The 21875-nt window shown below is 33.6% G+C and overlaps 5 protein-coding genes across 5 annotated transcripts; 4 read left to right on the forward strand and 1 right to left on the reverse strand.

The window, feature by feature from the left end:
- Positions 1 to 378: 378 nt before the first annotated feature.
- LOC146950224 (uncharacterized) lies at positions 379 to 1598 on the forward strand. Its single transcript, XM_085746155.1, has one exon. It carries the CDS (start codon positions 596 to 598, stop codon positions 1394 to 1396), a length of 801 nt encoding a protein of 266 aa, XP_085602281.1. The 5' UTR covers positions 379 to 595; the 3' UTR covers positions 1397 to 1598.
- Positions 1599 to 3064: 1466 nt separating this feature from the next.
- On the reverse strand, positions 3065 to 8165 carry NLP1 (nitrilase-like protein 1). Its single transcript, XM_085746156.1, has 9 exons — positions 7330 to 8165; positions 5611 to 5659; positions 5425 to 5516; positions 5084 to 5235; positions 4958 to 5004; positions 4829 to 4862; positions 4135 to 4301; positions 3680 to 3776; positions 3065 to 3523 (listed from the first exon to the last, which is right to left on the reverse strand). The coding sequence occupies exons 1-9, from the start codon at positions 7419 to 7421 to the stop codon at positions 3348 to 3350; spliced, it is 906 nt and encodes a 301-aa protein (XP_085602282.1). The 5' UTR covers positions 7422 to 8165; the 3' UTR covers positions 3065 to 3347.
- A 130-nt stretch (positions 8166 to 8295) lies between these two features.
- On the forward strand, positions 8296 to 9021 carry LOC146950226 (small ribosomal subunit protein eS25y-like). The gene is made up of 3 exons (XM_085746157.1): positions 8296 to 8367; positions 8465 to 8671; positions 8756 to 9021. Exons 1-3 carry the CDS (start codon positions 8365 to 8367, stop codon positions 8867 to 8869), a joined length of 324 nt encoding a protein of 107 aa, XP_085602283.1. The 5' UTR covers positions 8296 to 8364; the 3' UTR covers positions 8870 to 9021.
- Positions 9022 to 11646: 2625 nt separating this feature from the next.
- LOC146950227 (germin-like protein 9-3) lies at positions 11647 to 14131 on the forward strand. The gene has a single exon (XM_085741551.1). The coding sequence runs from the start codon at positions 11778 to 11780 to the stop codon at positions 12396 to 12398; it is 621 nt and encodes a 206-aa protein (XP_085597677.1). The 5' UTR covers positions 11647 to 11777; the 3' UTR covers positions 12399 to 14131.
- Positions 14132 to 17176: 3045 nt separating this feature from the next.
- Positions 17177 to 18295, forward strand: LOC146950228 (F-box/kelch-repeat protein At3g23880-like). Its single transcript, XM_085741552.1, has one exon. The coding sequence runs from the start codon at positions 17183 to 17185 to the stop codon at positions 18293 to 18295; it is 1113 nt and encodes a 370-aa protein (XP_085597678.1). The 5' UTR covers positions 17177 to 17182.
- Positions 18296 to 21875: the final 3580 nt, after the last annotated feature.

Below are 21875 nucleotides of genomic sequence, written 5' to 3' on the forward strand. Positions count from 1 at the left end.
GAGTTAGTTAAAGGACCAGAGCTCAAACTCTAGAGAATGTGAAAATATTAACACAACAATTAATATACTAACATTTGTCTATTCACAATAAAAGATACAACTCACTAGTCCAATATTGATGGACGATCCTTATTTTGAAATTGTTTTTGGATTTGTTTTACAAAGTTGGATATGAACCATTTGATTAAGATCAAACAACAAAGAACCTTGCCTGCATGAATGTGAGATTGTCCCGACTGGGAATCCGGTCTAGTAACTAGTCGGTTACTAAGGACTTTTATGGTTATACGGTGGGATTGGTCCCCTAGATTATTCGGGTCCTTGAACTAGATACTGGGTTTTTTTATTAAAAAAAAAAAAAGACTTTTATGGTTGGTCAAGCATAGCATAGCCACTCATTCATAAGACACGCCAAAAGAAGAAAAAACAAAATACAAAATATCAGACCCTGTTGCTACATATATAAGAGTGTCTTCCTCTTGATTTTTTTTCAATTCATCTATTTGTATTCCTCCTTACCCTTTACTTCTCTCACTCATCTTTGAAAAACCTATTTATAAGCAGAATACTAACTAGCTCACTAGCAAGCAAAGCCATGGCAACCTGTGACAGCCTACAACACATCTTTGACACCCTATTGCCAGAAAATCCAACACTGCTTCAATCCCTTTCATTTAACAAAATTAAACCAGTGAAATCCATAGAGTCCTCCTCCTTTACTGAGATATTTGGTGAACTCCATTTCAAGGAATCATTATCAACAGAGATAAACCACACAAACCTCAACCAGATCAAAGAGTCCGAGTCTTTTGACACTATCCAAACTCCATCTTCAGCTTCTTTTTCAATTACACCAATAGCAAGGCATACCAACAGGCACAAAAGCAGTGACAGCTTTTCATGGCTGAATTCTGAAAGCATGCATCTTTGCACCGAAGGTCTTGGTTTTGAGAGTTCAGACGATGTCGAGGACTCAAAGAGTGGAGCGAATGAATCTTTACAAATTGATCAAAATGAGAAACGTGTCGAACATCATTTATCTTCAAGACATCATTCTTATAGAGAATGTAGGAGGTCAAGGGTAAGCGAGTACCCTCCTCCCATTTCAAGCATAGGGAGGACTGGGAAGCCTTGGGTTTATTTCAGGTCTATTAGGAATAATGGAAGATTTGTCCTCGAAGAGGTAAGGATACCGACACAGGAGGTCCTGCGTGCTTATAGAGAGGATGGAAGGCTCAAGCTGCAGTTTGTTCACCCTCCTGATGATGAGTTTCTGCAAGATGAGGATGAAGGAGAGAATGATATAGGAAGCATAGCTGAGGAAGGAGAAGACATGGCAAAAGAAGAGGACGATTGTGTAACACATCATCCAAATGACGAAAAAGAGATTGCTTGATGGTCAAGTTACTAGCTACGCAATTAAGGAAAGACAGAAAAATTGAATAAATAACGAAGACACTTTCATATGGATTTGCAAAAATAAGACTGAAAATACTTGATAAGCACTCCTATATATGTTGCCTTACATGTCATAAGTTTTTGTTTTTAGTTTTCCAATATTTGTCCAGTAAATAATAAAATTACAATGTTTTAAATGATGCACAATCTTATTCAGCAAAAAACATATCCCTTGCAAACGAGTATTGTTGAAAAGGCATGTGAACCTATGATTCTGTTTCATTTCATTTTTAAGAGAAGAGCGTGTGAAGTATTTTTTGGTGGAAGTTCACATGAGATCTATGACAGGGAAAGAGACATTAAGACACGTACTATGTCTATCAGTCGAGCTTACAAGTCCTGCGTACATGGTTCAACCAATCAAGCTGTAACAACAAAATATTAATTTCAATTTTCAACCTTCTGATTTCTTGTCATGAAATATATATAGTTTTATACATAAACCTTAAAAGAACAAAACGCCTGACATGCAAATTAAATAATTAATTATAGGGTAAATTGCACTTACCCTTGAGGTTTGTTAAAATGTCACATACACCCCCTCTATTTTATAATCAGACATAAACCTACTTAAGTTTGAATGTGAAAATCACATCCCATTAGATTAACACAGTTAAGTTTCGTTAAAACATACATTGTTTGATAGTGTCATGACCTCCTTCTTTTTTGAAATAATAATTAGTGTTGATTGTTTCCTTTATTCCACACTCTAAATTCTCTTTCATTTTTACTTTTTGTGTTTCTATATTTCAATTTAAAATAGATTGTCAATATGGAATTGGTATCTGTACGAATGTTGGGATGCTGATTAAACCAATTAGTTGCTAACTTGATGTAAGCATATGACACAAGAGAAATTGGCAGTACTAAAAAAATGGCAGCACCTATCTAAGGCTAATAAAAAAAAAGGCAATAGAATTACGAAGATTCGCCCAGAGTAATCAAGGAAATTCCTATTAACAAGAAAAAATTTGTTAACATAGTATACAAAAGTGAAAAATACCGATTAACAGGAAAAGAAACTTAACAAAGAATGTGACCGGGGAAATTCAAAAGTAAATTAAACAATGCTGTTCAAGGAATTCATGGGAAATATGCAAAAAAACTAGGGCAAAACTCTAAGAATCTAAGAGTCAAAAGTGTATAAATGTGTTTTTCCCACTAACAGTGTTTTAACGGTGTTAACTTGAGGGAGGTGGGTGTTTTTTTTTAAATAGAGGGGGTGTTTGTGTTGTTTAGTTAAACCTCAAGGGAGGTCAATGTAATTTCCCCTTAATTATATGAGTAATATATCCCATTAACACTATCAAAATTCAGAATTGGCTAAGATTTCAAAACATATAAAATAGTAATAATAATGATGAGAATAAAATTGTGAGTTTATTACAACACTCTCTTTCACATAACTTCAGCCTAATCAATAATCAAACAGTGAGATCATACATAAAAGTGTTTAAATCAAAGTATCAAACACTCTTTATTCGATAGTCCGAGTTGAATCTAGGTTTGCAATGACATCAAATCATGCAACTCGTAAAGCATTTTTTCTTACCGTAGAAAATATGAAGATAAAAACCAAGGGAAACAAGACAATCTAGTCTAGAAATAAACCAGAAGCTAGAATCAGGTAATAAGATTGCGAAAAGGACACAACATGAGTAAAGAAGAGGAGCAGGTAGTGTATTTAACTGGTGCTACAAAACATCAAAATAGTTTGCTCATTGATCATTGATGCGCATATTTATTATATTACACAAAATTTGCAGATGTTGTTGTGTTCTCTCATGTTCTTGCCTTCTTGGAAGGTGACAAATGCTCTGGAATTTTGATAAGGCTTAAACCATCCCAGGCATAATTATATAACAGTGAAAAGGTAAAATGTTTATCTATCACAGAACAGGATTTTTGCCGTCCAAAGTTAAAAGCACCTTATATAGATCTGGACGCCGATCACGGAATACCCCCCAACAATGTCTCATGGATTTGATTTTGTCCAAATCAAATTCAGCTATAAGAACTGCTTCCTCTTTATCATCAGCAATTGAAACAATTTCTCCGGTAGGCCCTGTTTGTTGAATGAAAAGCCAGAAAAAGGAAAAGAGAAGTTAGTCTGAACAAATGTGGAAAAGGCATATAATATTTTAAAATCAGCTTCTATCAATGGTCAAGAAGTAACATTTTTTTCCATTCCGTAAAGGAAAGAGTTGCTCGATCAAATTACCAGCTATGAAGGAGTTTCCATAAAACTTAATCTCACTTTTTCCATGCTCAGTCTCAATTATCTCATTTCCTATCCTATTTGAAGCCACGAGAGGTACCTGCATTTCCCATAATTAATTCATCAGATAAAGGACTAACTTGACACAAAAATATAAATGACCTGTTTGAAACTTAAAATTAAGTTAAAGGAGGACCTCTAGTGCAATTTTGCCCATAAATAAATTTATATATAAGTGACCAAATAAATTTCTTTCACTCAGAGACATACTTCAGTTTCAGCATAGCATATCATGGTCTTTTCTATTTAACAACTATTGCTACGAAAAGAAGAGCTGTGAGCATGGCATACATACACCAAATATAAGAGACTGAGAGAAAAAGAAGGATATGCATCTCATAGACCCACATTATAAACAAAAATATAGGTGGTTGGGGTAGCTAGTATTCAGAACCTACCAGATTGGCCCCAGCATGTCCTTGCATTACTCGTTTCCAATGGTCACGAGAGTCGATGCTTTGATCGTGAGGTTCAGATCCAATAGCAGTTGGATAAAATAAAATCTCAGCACCTTGAAGTGCCATTGCTCGAGCTGCCTCCGGAAACCACTGATCCCAGCAAATAGCTGACACAACAATCAAACAATTAATTTTTCTTATGAAAGGATTGGCGTCCTAACTAACTGAAAGATGAAAAATGCAACTTCTAAACTGTCTTTTGATGTCATAGCAAAGCTAAAGGCAAAAATGGGAAAAATTCTTGTTAAGAGTCGTGGGTTTTTGGGTCTTGAAATACTAATATATTCACTCTAAATAATGGTTTGACATATGCTTGTATATATAAGGTCTGTTGAATTGACTTATTTGAACTTATTGACTGATATAAATACTTGTGACCTTGTTCGGGGAAACTTATAGAAACAGTTTATACATGTGCATAAACTGTTTTCACCTTATTTTCTTAAGTTATCCATGATAGCCTATGAAAACAGCTTATAGCGTCAATGAAAAATGTTTACTAATCATTTGTTATAGAAATAACTTAATCATAAGCACTTATATAACAAGTGCTTATGCTATAAGTACTTAACTAAGTTATTTATCCATACAGAGCCATAAGCGAACAGAATAGAATGCCAAGAAAAGTTCTTACCGACTCCAATTTTCGCATATTTTGTCTGGAAAACCTGTTTGGGAAAAAAAAACTCAATATTATATAATGTTTACGGATCATAAAAAAGAATGAAAAACAAATGTCACAAAAGCAGTTCCCAACACCCACCTTAAATCCAGTGTCACCCGGATTAAAATAGAACTTTTCCTCATAACCTGTCCGGGAAATAATACAATTAGTTATTTATTATGCACACATATTAAGTGACACATAAATAACCAGAATATTGCATACCTGGTCCATCTGGGATATGAGATTTTCTATAAATTCCAAGATCTGTTCCATCAGCATCAATAATGGCAATTGAATTATAGTGTGCATTGTTTGCCTCCTCAAAGAAGCTAACTGGTATGACTACACCTAACTCTTTAGCAAGTTTCTGCATCCTACATTATGCACATTGAAACAAGAAGATTTACTAAAAATAATGCACAAAAAAGTCTTAAAATGTCAATAATTATTTATTATTCTTCTGTCCCTTGAACAGAACCGCAATAATGTTTCAAGTCCTCTGGTTGGCATGGAAGCAGCGAACGCAAAGCAAATAACAAAAGCCAGAATTTAACTTATTTTACCTCATAATTGTAGGATGGTCCTCATAGGGCTTAGCTCTTTGAATGAAATCTTCTCTTTGTGCCTGACAGAAGTAATAACCTTCAAAGAGTTCCTGAAATTAGTCATGCATCAATAAGATGATCCCAACACACAGAAACAGTTTGGAAAAACACTACTAGGGGCAACCAGGGTTCTAATATGCAAACCTGAATGAGAACAATGTTTGCACCTTTTTTATGAGCATCTCGAACAAGTCTGCATAAAAGAATCATGATCATGTGAAATCATTCGTATACATTCCATTTCCTCTATTGATTAATCTATAGATTATCTCATATTTACTTTTTTAAAAAGAATTAGGAAATATCAAAAAGCTTTAGTTAGAAGCACAAACAGAACAGAATAGACAAAACTAAATCTTTTAAATCTAAGATCCTAATTAAGTGCTTATAGCATAAGCGTTTATGATATAAATGCTTTTGTATAAGCTATTTCCATAAGAAAAGATAAAATAAAGTCAAAATTGTTTTCATATAAGCTATAAGTTGTTTTTGCAAGCTATCATCCAGAGCTTATGGAAATAAGCCAAAAACAGTTTATGGACATGTCATAGGATGTTCCATAAATGATCCCAAACTTATGTCACTAGATAAGCTCAAATAAGTCAATTCAAACATGCCCTAAATGGCAAAACAAAAAGGCTACCAAGAAACTCAAATTGAAGCTCCGGTACCAAGAACAGGGGAATAATTTAGGAACAAGAATAGTATTTTGAACAATGAAGAACATCACAAGATAGAAACATTAACCGGTGATCCTAAGCAAGTTCAAATAATGAATAGGACACCGCTATAGCTTACAAGAACTAGTAATTTTGAATTGGGATTCAAAACAAGATACCATAGGTTAAGAATCTGTTTGGATAATTAGCTCAATTAAGCGGTTGTAGTATAAGCGTTTTTCATACAAGTACTTATGTATAATTTTAGCTATTTCTATAAGCTCTCCCAATCAGTCTCACACATGCTTATGTCAGTAGATAAAATCTTAAGTTAATTTGGACAGACAAATAAGTTATTTTAGCTCTGTTTGGTAAAACGATAGCGGATAGTTGAGAAGCTAGCTTATATTGGAATACTTATAAGCTAGCTTATAACTGATAGCGGATAAGCTAACTGATTAAATTTGTTGTTTTTGATAAAATTAGCGGTTGAAGTAGCTTATAAATATGAAATTACATTTTTTTTTAAAAAAAAAGGTATATCTAATTAATATATATTTCTCAATTAAGATTGCAGGGTAGAATTGAGATAAAGTGATAAATTATAAGCTTTAAGACATAAGCTATTTGAGTCCTCATGAGCTTAGCTCAGTTGGCAGGGACATTGCATAATATATGCAAGGTTTGTTGTTCAAACCCTGGCCACCACAAAAAAAAAGACATAAGCTATTTGAATTAGCTTACAAAAAACGCTATAAGCTAGTATTTTATAAGATATAAGCTTGTGGAAAAATGACAGTTATTGAACGAATCTTTTTTAGTCATAGGAGCTTATAAACTATAAGCCATAAGATCAAATATGTGTATTAACAAATAAGATACAAACATTGATTTAGCCACTGTCAAGTCAAAGTTACCACTGCAATTTTAATTTAATGTTTATGTTTGTATTGAATGTAAATGATAATGAGATGATGCAAAAGGTAAAAATGAAAACTTTGAACCTGGGCAGCACATAAACTTGAACACCCTGGTAACCAAATTCAGGATTGAAAGTATGATTTAGGTTGGAAGGATAAAAAATCCAAAATTAATTCAATTTCAAATATGGGAGTGGATTATAACAAAACAACAAAAAAAAAGTGGAATTTTCAGAAAATTGGTGCTTGATAATAATGAATTAATGATGAGATAAGAAGAAAACCTTTCGGCGGTGGCAACATTGGTGGAGACATCATCGGTGCAAGCAAACTGAAGAGCGGAGACAACGACTTTTCTACCCTTGTCTTCCGCCATGTTTGGTTTAGGCTAAGATTGATTTTGTGAAGAGATTAGAAATTAGAATCGTTATATTCTGTATTAGTATTATCTGCCACCGACTAACACAGTGGTTGCTCACAATATTCTTTCAGGCTAATTTATTCTATGAACCTTCTTTTACACTTTCTGCGTATGCTTTCTGAAAAAACACTTTATGCGTTGTGGGTGTGTGTATGTGTTGCGTGCAACATCTTACTTCAACCTCGGAACTACTCTCACTTCTTCCTTTACCTGTTGTTATGCTAATTTTTTTGAAAGAAAGTCGGAACTGATATGTTGATATGAATCAAATGAACATAGTAATAAAATGAAAAACATGATCTATGTACAAATCTCTTAATTAGATTAAAAGAGGAGGAAAAATAATGCAAATCAGCGATATTAAGCCAAAAAATGACCTTAAAACCATCGTCTTTACTGAATATAGCAAAGACGTTTCTCTAAAACTAATCTCATGCTGCTACTACTAATTAATATTTTTTGGCGCTAACCCTCTCAGAGTTGGTTGTGGGATATGTATAGTGTGATCAAGAATTATTAACCACGAAATTGAACTTGATTCTCCTGAAACGATTCGTTATTTGATGGAGATCATTAACCACTTGAAGTCTTGAACGCTATCACTTGGTTAGATAAATAATAATTTATAATACTATTTTACTATAACATATATTATGTTATTGAAAATGTAAAAATAAAATATAATTAACCATATAGTATAGTGATAATCACACATCCCCTCTCTATATAATATACACGAGTTAATTGGGCCCTTGGTTCATATGTGGGTCAAACCCAGGCCCATACAATTCCAAACACTACAAAATCCGAAACCCTATATTTTGTCCCTGAGTTATTGAGAACAAACCCTTCTTCCAAATCTTCTCTGCGGCAAGCACTTCATCAACTCCAAACCCTAATGGTAACCACCAACCCCAATTTCCATCATCAAATTCCTTTCCTTAGATCTAAATCTCGTTGCATTGCATTGACATTAACTTCCATTTTCTTTGTTGTAGGCACCGAAGAAGGCAGCACCACCACCGTCATCAAAGCCGGCGAAATCAGGAGGAGGAAAGCAAAAGAAGAAGAAATGGAGCAAAGGTAAACAAAAGGAAAAGGTTAACAACATGGTCTTGTTTGATCAAGGTACCTATGATAAGCTTCTCACTGAAGCTCCCAAATACAAACTCATCACTCCTTCAGTCCTCTCTGATCGTCTCAGGGTATATTTTCTTATCTCGCTTTCATCGTGCCTTTGTCGCTTTGATTCAATTCAATTCGTTTTAATAAATTTGTAATGTTTTCAGATTAATGGATCTTTGGCACGCCGTGCAATCAGAGATTTGATGGCAAGAGGATTGATTAGGTTGGTGTCTGCTCATTCTAGTCAGCAGATTTACACTAGAGCCACTAATACATAGGCGGTTTCAAGGTGTTTTTAATTTTATTATGAGGATGTGTTTGGTTTTCATGTTTTTGTTATTTTGATGAAGACAGTTGTTGAAATTTTGTTTTAAATTAATGATGACAAGTTAAATTTATGCTTTGATGAATGCAGTTATGTTTACATTATTGTTTTTGGGTGTTTTGTATAATTGATTTGTTTTAGGTTAGATTTTAGATTGATTTTACTCTAAAGTTTAGGCAGGTTTAGATTGATCATGATCCTATTGTGCAATATATTAGCAAATTGTTATAATGGTTTTGCTATATAGTAATTGTATTACAATACAAACTTAGACATTGGTAACAAAAAGAACTGGATTCGTCTTTTACGTTAAACTAGCATCAACATAGGTTATGGGTGGGATATATGACTCGGTCTTGTAGAACATAGCGAGCAAGTTTAGCACCTCCAAGCACCAACATAGGTTTTGGATGTATAGGACTTGGTCTCGTATAACATGGCGAGCAAGTTTAGCACCTCCATTATGATGGAATTTGTAGAGCTGAAATTGTTTGGAAAACATAGGAATCTGAAAAACCATGCTGCATCTACAATTGACAATCATAAATTTATCTTGTGTGTGTGTGTGATTTAGTATTGTGTGTTAGAAAATGAAAATGCATGTTAGTATATCAAATTACCCCTGGAAAATGATCTGTGGTGGGCGAATAATGTTAACTGTATTTGAGGTATAACACAACTGGATGGTGTAGGTGAACAGTACTTGTTTTAATGGTTGATATGTAAACTAATAATATTGGTGGTATTAATATCAGGTCCCTCTGGAATACTTATTTACGTTTCATTTTGGTTAAATGACATTTGCATCACTTGTAACATCCTGAGCATCTTGTTCCATTTTATCCCATACTTCTTGACAAACCCCTAATTCCATTTCAAAACCACATTGTCTTGCACTCCCACAGTTTTGGTTTTACAACAATCAATAGCTAACTCCCTTTCCCCTGCCCACCAAAACATAGTCGTATAAACTATGGAACTTTTTACTCACAAATTGAAATCTTTTTATCTATCAACAACCACATAGGAAATGAAACACGTTTAAATGAATGATGTCAACAATTTAAGCTAATTACAATGAGAGTATGAGAAAGTGTTGGTTGCAAGTCTCTTTTCAATGTCTTGCCCAGTACCAATTTCAAAAGCAAATATTTGTAAGCTAAATTTTTTACTTTGACATAATTGCTTCTGTTGCCTTAAAGATAAAAAGTACTATTCGGTTACACAAGAATATTTGAGAATTTCTTATGAGCACAAGCTTTCTCACGTATCACAAAACCTGATAGTGTATTTGGATAACATGATCTAGATATGCATCAAACGGCAAAAATGGCTGAATGGTTAGTTATTTTAAAAAACATCATGTTAAGCAACGAAACGGTTATTATTTTGAAGTTTATGATGATAAAGCCGTCCTATTGATACTGTGTGGACGTATGGTACAGGTAGTTTATGTTTGTCTCTTAACCATTTAGTTCATAGTTCGACCTATGATTGTAATGTATAAAAAAAGGTCAAGTTTTTAAATGAATCACAGATACTTCAAAAATTAATCTATGCAGTTGCACACGGTATATACGATGATTTAACAACAAAAAAATAAGGCACATTCTAATGGTCATGTTAATTAAGCTAATAAGTTAATCCCATCGTGCAGCTGGATCTGATGTTTACAAGGCACATTCTTATCATCTTTTTGGGTGCTTGTAATATTTAAGAACTTAAAAACTAAAAACAAGTAGAATATGCTTACAACTCCTTCAAATTTTGTGGTGCGACAAACATAAAGACATCTTTTTCTTGTTTTTACAATATGACAGAAGTGACAATCAAGGCATGTACTGAAAATGATTATTTACAATGTTATCTAGGCACCACTAGCTCTTCATAGTTCACACATTACCATTTTTTTTAACCATGTTAGTCATTGACCATCAGCTAACTAAGTTATGTTTGAGTATGGTAAGCCGATTCTAGCAGTGTCTCTCAAAATGTTGCCACATTACCAATTGGCTGGTCATTTCCGGCGGTGTCTCAATTCCACTTGCATCAATGTAATGTTGGTAAATTACTAATCGTGTTAACTTCACACCATACTATACCGCTGAAGGAAACGAAAAGAGTATAAATACCTTCTACAAATGAAGCAATATTAATTAGCACACAATTCATCTTGTGTTCAAATTTAATTAATTATGAGTATATTGTACCGGTGTGAAAAAAATTCACGAATCATGACTACTTGATTATAGTGTTATTGTATAGCGGGATTATTTGTTTTCCGCAATTAACAACACTGCTTGATTATGAATGTTCAGTACCAACGTATTGTACTACTATACATGTCAAGAATCAAATAAACTAGAAGTATTAGTTGACAGATAAAAGCTTAAGAATTAGTTTAAAACGACAACAAATTCAGTTTATCAGATCTTGGAACACCATACAAAAAAAAAAAAACAGCTTAAATTCTTTTTTCACTTAAACATGAGGTCATATGTACGTCATATCAACATAGGTCATTTATATGGTTCATTATATTTACCCATATAAAATCCTTAATAATTATAAACGTACTAAAAAATTACATCAACTTACATATTTTTTTTTTTGACAAATACATCAAATTACATATATCTAAAGATTCTATGGTGTATTTTATTTACTAAATGACACAAGAAACAGCTGCAGACAATCTTGAAATCTCCATATACATGTTGCAATACAAATCGGCAGCATATAACCATAAACCACTATAACTACATCATTCATCACATTTCAAAAAACACAAATCTTCCATTCATTGATCTAGCTTTTCATCAATAACCTCAAATTTTAAACATTCCATCAAATCATACACAATGTCTTCTTTCACAACTTCAAAAATGCTAACACTACTCATATCTGCATTTGCCATTGTGCAGATAACATTAGCTGGTGATCCGGACATCCTCACTGACTTCATAGCCCCAAATGGAACCCAAGTTGATGGCACCTTCTTCACATACACCGGTTTCCGCGGCCTTACTATACCAAACATCCAACCCTCATTTTTCGTGGCATTGAAAGCAAACAAAAAAGAATTTCCAGCTCTTGATGGACAAAGTGTAGCATATGCTGCTCTAATGTACCCACCTGGAACCATCAATCCGCCACACACACACCCTCGTTCAGCCGAGCTACTCTTCCTCGCTAAAGGTTCCCTTAATGTTGGTTTTGTTGACACAACCAACAAGCTATACACTCAAACACTTCAACCCGGTGACATGTTTGTGTTTCCAAAGGGACTTGTTCATTTTCAGTTCAATTCTAATACTTCAAAATCTGCTTTAGCTTTTTCTGCCTTTGGTAGCGCTAATGCTGGAACTATTTCAATTGCTAGCACATTGTTTAACTCTACCATTGATGACAATGTCTTGGCTTTGGCTTTCAAGACTGATGTTGCAACTGTTCAAACTTTAAAGAAAGGATTTGCTTCTTAAGGATTATGATAATGGCTTCAACATGTGAACTTTCTTTCCATATTATATTGTGTTTTTTTCCCTTCCTGTTATAATAAATAATTCAGTGATTGTTTTTTAAAAGGTTGTGAGATGTGAAATTGTTGATGTAACAATTTCTGTTAAAGTAATCACCTGAAATAATAAAAGACGATTTCCAATGCATCAGTATTGTTGCTATTACTTATTGTTGGAAATATTAAGAGTAAACTAGAATTGAGAGAGTTAGAAAAGATAGAAGAGAGTTGTTGTGCCGTGACAAAAATCACTGCCCTGAAAGCAAATTTCCGGTGGACCTCCGGTGCAACCCAATATCCGGTTTTGCTCCCCAAGGTTTACACAACTACGTGTCAGAACTCGTGCACTCGAGGCCAACAGGTTGGAGCCTCACAAACAATGCCCATAATTACTGAAGAACAAAGGAAAGAAGATTTTGAATTGAGAATATATAGTGAACCTGATATTCTCCCCTATTTTCCTTGCGCCATTGTTTCCATATATATTGCTATATATATCTTGTGCAAGTGGCCACATAGTGAAGAATATCCTCATATTACCGTTGCCACATTCTCACAGCACAATCAATGACATATATTGATGGCCGTAAACACCCAAGAACGGTTGAATATTTGTTTTACAACGGTAAGCCATAAAACCAAATAGTTATGTAGTTTTAATGAGACACACATTTGTAGTAGTAAAGGACACTTGATTGTCATTAAATCCTACAATCCCCCACTAATGACAATCAAAGAAAAGGAATCGAAAGCTTGACAAAGAAAAGAGATTGAAATCTTGGGCAAAGAAAGGTTTTTTCATGCTCAAGTGTTAATGTCACGAGGATTGAATTAACACGTAGTGAAGTGAGGCAACACCTTAAATCTATTAAGTGAAATTACTCTTGAACTTAATAGATTTTAGATGAGACCCCCACAACACGCACTTTTACCTTTAAAATTGTGATAGCTCCGCGATAATTATTTTCATCATAATTAAGACCTTTATCACCTTGGGTTACTCATGAGTGCTCTAGAAAGATTGCCCAAGTCTTTCATAGAGGTGGTCTAAGCCTTCACACTCAAGTAGGTAAATTCATCAAGTGCGTCTCAAAAGCACCACCATAAAAGGCTATGAATTTATTAAGAACATAAAAAATGTTCAACCTCAAATTTAACAAGCGGCGAGTCCATCAAGTCCGTCTCATAAGGACCACCCAAAAATTAGGGCTATGAACTCATTTAAGAGCTAAAAGCTCAACCTCACATTAAGCACTACCACACGCCATAGGGATGAAAAATGTAGTGCATATAGGAGTATTCATATGGCTTTGTTTGACCACGAATTGGGTATCCACCATATTTTCCTCCACTCAAGGCTTTATATTCATCCCCCTCGACGTATCCAGGACAACTTTCCTGGGTAATCCTTTCACATAAGGATCTTAAGTTTTTTTTTTCTTTCTTTTCTTCTTTTCTCACTTCTCATATAGTGAGATAACATTATTTTTAATTCTTTTCACAAAAGGATTTGTGTCGTCTCTTATAGACACTATTATTAGTCACATAACTTATAGTTTGTGATCACAAAATATTTAGAAGGTGTGGATCTCCTCAACAAAGGTATCTCATTCACACAAACTCTTTCAACTATTATGCTTCTTGACCTGCAAATTCAAGAGCTATGATTTTTGATTTCATTAGTAAATATGACTACACATATTTGCTTTATTTATTTCCAAGAATCATCACATCATCATGAAATAAATATGTGCTTTGCAAAGGAACTTACCTCATCCTTATTTGAGATCCAATTCATTAAAATCCTTCTAAGATAGACAATCATCAAAATATAATATCCAAAATACTCTTTAAATATTTTGGAAAACATAATTGACCATTCAAATAATAACCATTAAAAACACGAGTCTATACTCAATCTATTCATTATACCACATGCAATGTCACATCTAATATAATATACAAAATACATAACACAATCAATCATCTCACATTCAAATTGAGAGATTATCCGTTAAAATTCCAGTTGTTATTTATGAGATTGCTACCTTAAGGCATATTCACTATTTTCAAACCATATTTACCATGGAATTTAGATCACTTCTAATGCCTTATTTTTTTTTTTTTTTTATTTTAAATAACAATGAGATAGACCCTTTCCTTCAAAAATAAAAACATTGGTTAACCCTAGCATACTCATAGATAGTGAAATCATCTTAAGCATAGATTTTTATTCATAATTTATCAACATCTTCTACTCTTACCAAAAAAAGAAAATTATACATTCTATGTCCAGAAGATTTAATTTTTCCTTCTTCTAATCCTTCTACAATTTCCCATGTTTCAAAACTTTGCGAACATTCAAAAATAACAAGAGTAAAAGTAGAATAAACATCATTCACAAGATTGTTTTTGTTCTTCTTCTCATAACCCCCACATTTAAGTAATTTAGGTTAAGAGAATAACTTTTCTACCTTTTTTATTTTATTTTTGATAGGTCTTTCCCCCAACATGCATGTAAAATAAAGTTAAACATGAATAACTATATAAATTCATCAACAATAAATCAACTCCAAAAGTTTCTAGCATGTTATACAATAAAGTTAAGTTGCTTCAGAATTTCATACTAAGACACGCCAAAAATTCACAAGATATTGTGCATAGCCAACAACACATCTATAATTACCATGTAGTCTAGACAATAAAACGTCTTTTACTCTACACTTATTTGTTGTCTTAAAAACATATTAACGTTGAAATAATGTATAAGTTATAACCTATACGTTAAGAAGAACAAGTATATAATCATATGAGAATTATCATTAATTAACCTTATTGTAATTCCATAGGTATTCATAAATTACGGTTCCAGTAAAGGCTAGCAAGGGGAAGATATCACACTAGTTAACTTTACAATATTTAATCATATTTAGAGGCACATAAATATCAATGCAAAGTTATAAAACTTGAAATAAAATTTTCCTATCAGAAAGATAGTAAAATTTGTTCCCCTCATACTTTTTATATCAATCCAAAAAAAAAAATATTTTAAAGATATTGAAACATAAACGTAACTATGTGTAGTTTATCAATCTCAAATATAGGAATCATTATCACTATATCAAGCTATCATATGAAGATATTAACTTATATCTCTATACTACCATTTTTTTTTGTCAAAAAAAAATCTATACTACCTTTTGTCCATTTCATATAAATTATCCCCAATAGGAAAAATTAATTTCTCACAACTATGGACATAGAAAATATCACACCTTTAAATTTAACATTTATATGCATAAATATATTTGAGTTTAAGGCTTACTTGAACTCGAAACTCCTCTTTTTACTTCAGATCATACGACGATCATTTGAACTCTCATCCACATCGTTCTTTACAATCCATTTGATGAGGGTATCGAGTGAGATTCTTTCCATGCAATTCGAAACAAACATGATACATAGAAAAATCACATATTTAATATTTCCAAATATAATTAAACAATAAAAATTTTGCTTTCAGATTGTTGGAAATATTAAGAGTAAACTAGAATTGAGAGAGTTAGAAAAGATAGAAGAGAGTAGTTGTGCCGTGACAAAAATCACTGCCCTGAAAGCAAATTTCCGGTGGACCTCCGGTGCAACCCAATATCCGGTTTTGCTCCCCATGGTTTACACAACTACGTATCAGAACTCGTGCACTCGAGGCCAACACGTTGGAGCCTCACAAACAATGCCCATAATTACTGAAGAACAAAGGAAAGAAGATTTTGAATTGAGAATATATAGTGAACCTGATATTCTCCCCTATTTTCCTTGCGCCATTGTTTCCATATATATTGCTATATATATCTTGTGCAAGTGGCCACATAGTGAAGAATATCCTCATATTACCGTTGCCACATTCTCACAGCACAATCAATGACTTGTGCAAGTGGCCACATGGTGAAGAATATCCTCATATTACCGTTGCCACATTCTCACAGCACAATCCATGACATATATTGATGGCCGTAAACACCCAAGAACGGTTGAATATTTGTTTTACAACGGTAAGCCATAAAACCAAATAGTTATGTAGTTTTAATGAGACACACATTTGTAGTAGTAAAGGACACTTGATTGTCATTAAATCCTACACTTATAGGTGGATGTTTTCAATTAAGATTGTTCAAAAAAGTTATTTAATCCAAAATTTAGACTAAATACATCGATTTTATTTGATCTATAAATAAGACATTTTTAGTGGATGATCTATAAGTATATGTAAGCGTCCAACTCACCTAAACTCAAGTAAATGTATGTTTTGATTAAATGAAAATTAGTTCTTCAGCGAGAATTTACATAAAAAAAATATAATGTTCTGAATTGAGTGAAACCATAACCCAAATCAATAGAGGTTGGATTTGATTTTTTTTTTTTTACCATGAAGGAACAAAAAACTAATCAAACAACTATAATTTTATTTTTTATTAAAAAATAACACTATATAATTTTATTTTGTTTGATTTGAGGGGTATATATAAAAAAGAAAAGAAAAAAGTAAACTTTATCTAGCGATTAGAATTGCAAAGTGAGAAATTGCATATCGTTTTAAACCCTAATCCATAACGATTATGGAAAATAGTATGTAGTTTGGATACCACGATACATTATTATCTGAAGATGGTGTTTGATAATGAGTGCCATGTTCCAAAGGACGCCGCTTATTTGTCAAAGACGAAGGAAACCCTAGCATCTCCTCCATCTATGCTATCTCTCAACAAAGCACGGCAACTTCCCACTCTTCCTTTTGATCTCATTGCAGAAATACTGTGTAGGCTACCCGTGAAGTTCCTCCTTCAATTCCGATGCGTATGCAAGTCTTGGAATTCTCTAATATCTGATTCCAAATTCGTCAAGAAGCACCTTCACCTATCAACCTCGTTCAACCTCCACTCTTTAAGGTACTCCACTTCCTTATGCAAGTACACTCTCATGTCTTTCCCGCTTGACTCCTTGTCCCCTCACGTCACGGAGCTTGAGTTTCCTAACAATTTTAATGGAAAACATCATCGACTTCACCCTCCTCGTTACGTTGGTGGCTCTTGCAATGGCATCATCTATCTTGCCCATTGTTTGGATTGCTGCTTTGTGTCGGTGTGGAATCATTCAGTTAGAAAATCCAAGGAATTGCCCCCTTTTCAAAAGCCACAAGGTGTTAGTCGCATTAACATGACACATGGCTTCGGCTATGACAGTGTTAATGATAATTACAAGGCAGTGGTTGTTTTAAAGTATTATGTAGGTGTACTGAGCAAAACTGAAGTGAAGGTTCATATTCTTGGTACGAATTTTTGGAAAAGTATTCAAGAGTTTCCTTTTGGTAGTGCTCCTTGTGACTTTTCGGGAGAATTTGTGAGTGGCACCATAAATTGGTTGGCATCTAAACATCAGGAAAGTAAAGAAGTATATTTTATTGTTTCTTTTCATTTGGGGAACGAGTCTTATCAAAAAATTTTGTTACCTGATTATGGATTGTTAGATGTGAGTTTGACTAACTTAGGTGCGTTGAGAGGTTGCTTGTGCATAGTTTTTGGCCATGATGTTTGGATTATGAAGGAATACGGAAACAAAGAGTCTTGGACTAAATTGTTTACCGTTTCTTACATTCAAGATCCTGGTAACTCTTATACCCTGACCAAGGCAATATATATGTTTGAGGATGATCAAGTGTTGCTTGAATCTGGATGTGCTAGGCATTCTTATAGGAAGTTGATTCTTTATGACCCAAAGAATAGTACTATTAAATTTAATTTTCTAAACACGTGTATTTATGCCCCAAAAGTATGTGTTGAGAGCTTGATATCACCGTGGTCTTAACGCTAGGATTTAGATGCGGTGTCATATCAACTTAGCATAAGATTCTACCGCAATATATATCTTAATTTCTATTTATGTTATTTATTTTGTACTTTTTCTGATAATTGATTACTTAATGGTCAATTGAACCTGAAAATTGAGAAATCGCAATTATTTTCATTTATTTGTTTGTTAGAGGTTTTTGCCCCTTCATTGTTTTTATTTATTTTCTAAGTTTAGAATTACGATTTAGAAATGATGCGAAGACATTAGTATCTTTGTTGAAATGTCTAAACTGCACAAATTTCATAATCTGTAATTCAAATCTTTCACAATTCATTATGAAGTGAACAAATCAAATCTATGCATGCATGCAGGGTTCTTTATAAAGGTTAAGATTAGTTAGTGAGATATCAGTAAGGTCACAATTCTCTGCACCAACCTGTTAACTTCCTTCCAGTAGGGGAGCAACATGGATGATTAGACGCACAACCAGTTAACATAATACTCAAAGCTTCCAAAGAGAACCCTCTCTCAGTCAACAACTTCAACCCAAAAAGAATAGCATAACATTCAACTTTTATTATTGAGCATGCTTGCCCCCAAATTGATCGAATAACCAATGACATACGCCCCTTCAATGTTGCGAGCAGCTCCCCTCGCAACATTGGTTTCTGGACGGTCACCGCAAATTGGACAGTTTGGATTAGTTGATAAATGCATCCGAGTCCTCTCAAGGTTGGTAAGAAGAGCATCCCTTGTAATCTTCCACATAAAGCACCGCAACCGCTCTGTAACTTTAAGTCTCCAAATTCTTTCGAAAATTGGTCCTTGCGTAACATGGGAATTGTTGATTAAGCTCTTTTACGTAGATGAATTAGAGTATTCTCCATCATTGTTAAGTTTCCCCACGAAAACATCATCAACATTGTTAGGAGCTGGAGCAATAATAGATAAAATGATGTCTAGGCAGTACAACATGTAGCATCTCACGATTCCAGCCTCCCTAATTGTTTATAAAATCACTAATACAAGCGTTCTGATTTAAGTTTGGTTCGAATAACCACATTTACAGAATTCAATTCGATCTTTTGCAATACGAGGCATGATAAAATTACCACATTTATACTTTGTTCGAATAACTATTACTCAAAGATCATTCCTCTTGTGACATAATAAATTGCCATACCGCTTTCATCATAGACACTTGATTCATTGAACAAGTTGATTGTAACCCCGAACAACCCGACTTTTAGGACATATACTTTCTCCCATGTCATCGTATGCACTTTAAAGCCAAGATTATAGTCCCCCCCCAAATGAAGTTTCTGCATTTTCCATCAACTTCATCGCAAATGCTCCTTGGTAACAGAGTGTATAACATAGCTAGGAAGTGCTTGGAGTATGATAAAGCTTTTGAGTATTATATCAAATCTATGCGTGCATGCAGGGTTCTTTATAAAGGTTAAGATTAGTTAGTGAGATATCAGTAAAATCAGGAGTCATGACTACTTGATTCAGTTTATTATAGTGTGATTGCAAAGCGGAATTTGAACAAATCATTATTGTTCAGCAATACGCTACTTAGTAAAAAATATTGTGAAATAACGGTTAGTGACATTATAGCACTATTGTGTAACGGGATTTGAATAAACCACTTGTGTTTCATAATTGACAACACTGTTAGATTATGAGTGTTCAGTACATTATATATGTCAAGAATCAAACAGACTAGAAGTTTTAGTTGACAGATAAAAGCTTAAGAATTAGTTCAAAACCATAGCAGACTTCATTACAAAATTCAGTTTATCAGATTTTGGAATAAACATGAGGTCAATTTAGCTTTTTCGGCCTTTGGTAGTGCTAATGCTGGAACTATTTCAATTACTGACACATTGTTTCTCTACCATTGATGACAATGTCTTGGCTTTGGCTTTCAAGACTGATGTTGCAACTGTTCAAACTTTGAAGAAAGGATTTTCTTCTTAAGGATTATGATAATTGCTTGAACATGTGAACTTTCTTTCAATATTATGCTTTTTTTTCCCTTCCTGTTGTAATAAATAATCCAATGATTGTTTTTTAAAAGGTTGTGAGATGTGAAATTGTTGATGTAACAATTTCTGTTAATGTAATCACCTGAAATAATAAAAGACGGTTTGTGTTGCCGATTTCCAATGCATCAGTATTGTTGATATTACTTATAGGTGGATGTTTTCAATTAAGATTGCTCAAAAAAAGTTATTTGCTCCAACATTATTTGACCAATTTTTATTTATATTTGAGACTGAATCACTGTAGATCAGAGTAGTCAATCCAGAATAGTGGCGCGCAGCGGCTGACCCCAAATGTGGGATAGCAAGATAGAGTATAGCATATGACAAATAGTGGGATGATCATTATTTGATCATTTTTTGGGATAAATTACATGAATAATACTATAAAATATAAACGAATATATATTTAATACAAAATTAAAAATAACACTGAACTATTTCTAGTTTAATTCTTCAAAATTAAGCATAATGGTGTTAGTAGATTAATAAAATTAAACACATCACTAGTAGTTGAAAAAAAAAATCACAATATTCAACAAACATCGACTGATCTCACTAATTTGATCTATAAACCCTAAAACATCATGAAAATTTTGTGAAATTCATAGTTCAAATTCGATAATCCATCATGTAAACTTAAATCCACAATTCAACACAGAGGAACAAAGAAAAGAAAGAACGGAAATGATAGAACGAGAGGAAGAAGAGAAAGAAAAAACGAACAGAGGAACCAAAGGAACGGAGAAAAATGAGGGAGAAGCAATGGATCGCAATCGGCGACGACTCCGCATAGTGATAAGATTTTGGATCTGAAAGGAGGAAAAAAAGAGAAAGTATTTGGATCTGCAAAGTGTTTCGCGGTGCACAAAAAGAGAGAAAGTGTATAAAGTTTCTAGGGTTTAAGGAAAATCTCAAAAATGAAGAGGAAAAGAGAGATATTTTTTAAAATCATGGGCGATTTCAAAAATTTCCATTTTAAATAATACAAAGGTTTTAGAACCGCTACGCACCGTTCCGCTGCTATAGCGGTTGAAACAGCCACAATTTGAAACCGCAATGCTACGACTTATACCGTAGCGGTCTGACACCGTTTCGCTACGGGCGGCCGCTATTGGCCGTTATGGACTAATATAGTATATATTGATGTATATTTTGATATGTAAGCATGATCTTTTTGGTGGGTGATTCGTAAGTATCTGTAAATCTTCACTGAACCTTAGTCTTTCTTAAGTCTATGCATCTCTGGAGTCCAACTTACATAAATTAAAACAAATGTATATTTGATGAAATTAAAATTAGTTAATTAGCGAAAATTCACTTAGATAGTGAGTCTCATATCACTATAATTAGGCTTCAAAATGCTCACAAGGGAAAGGTCAATCCTTTTAAAATTGAGAGAAAAAAATTGTGAACGTAACAAAATAGAGGACCAAAGTTGTATTTATGTCTTACTTTTATTTTAGGGTTATTTGTGTTTTGGTCCATAAAATTTGGGATAGTATTGGTTTTAGTCCCTTCTATTTTTATATCTTTAGATCATGTGC

This window comes from Medicago sativa, chromosome 2 (genome assembly GCF_051527215.1).
Source record: "Medicago sativa cultivar Bolivia chromosome 2, Bolivia_mono, whole genome shotgun sequence".
NCBI lineage: Eukaryota > Viridiplantae > Streptophyta > Magnoliopsida > Fabales > Fabaceae > Medicago > Medicago sativa.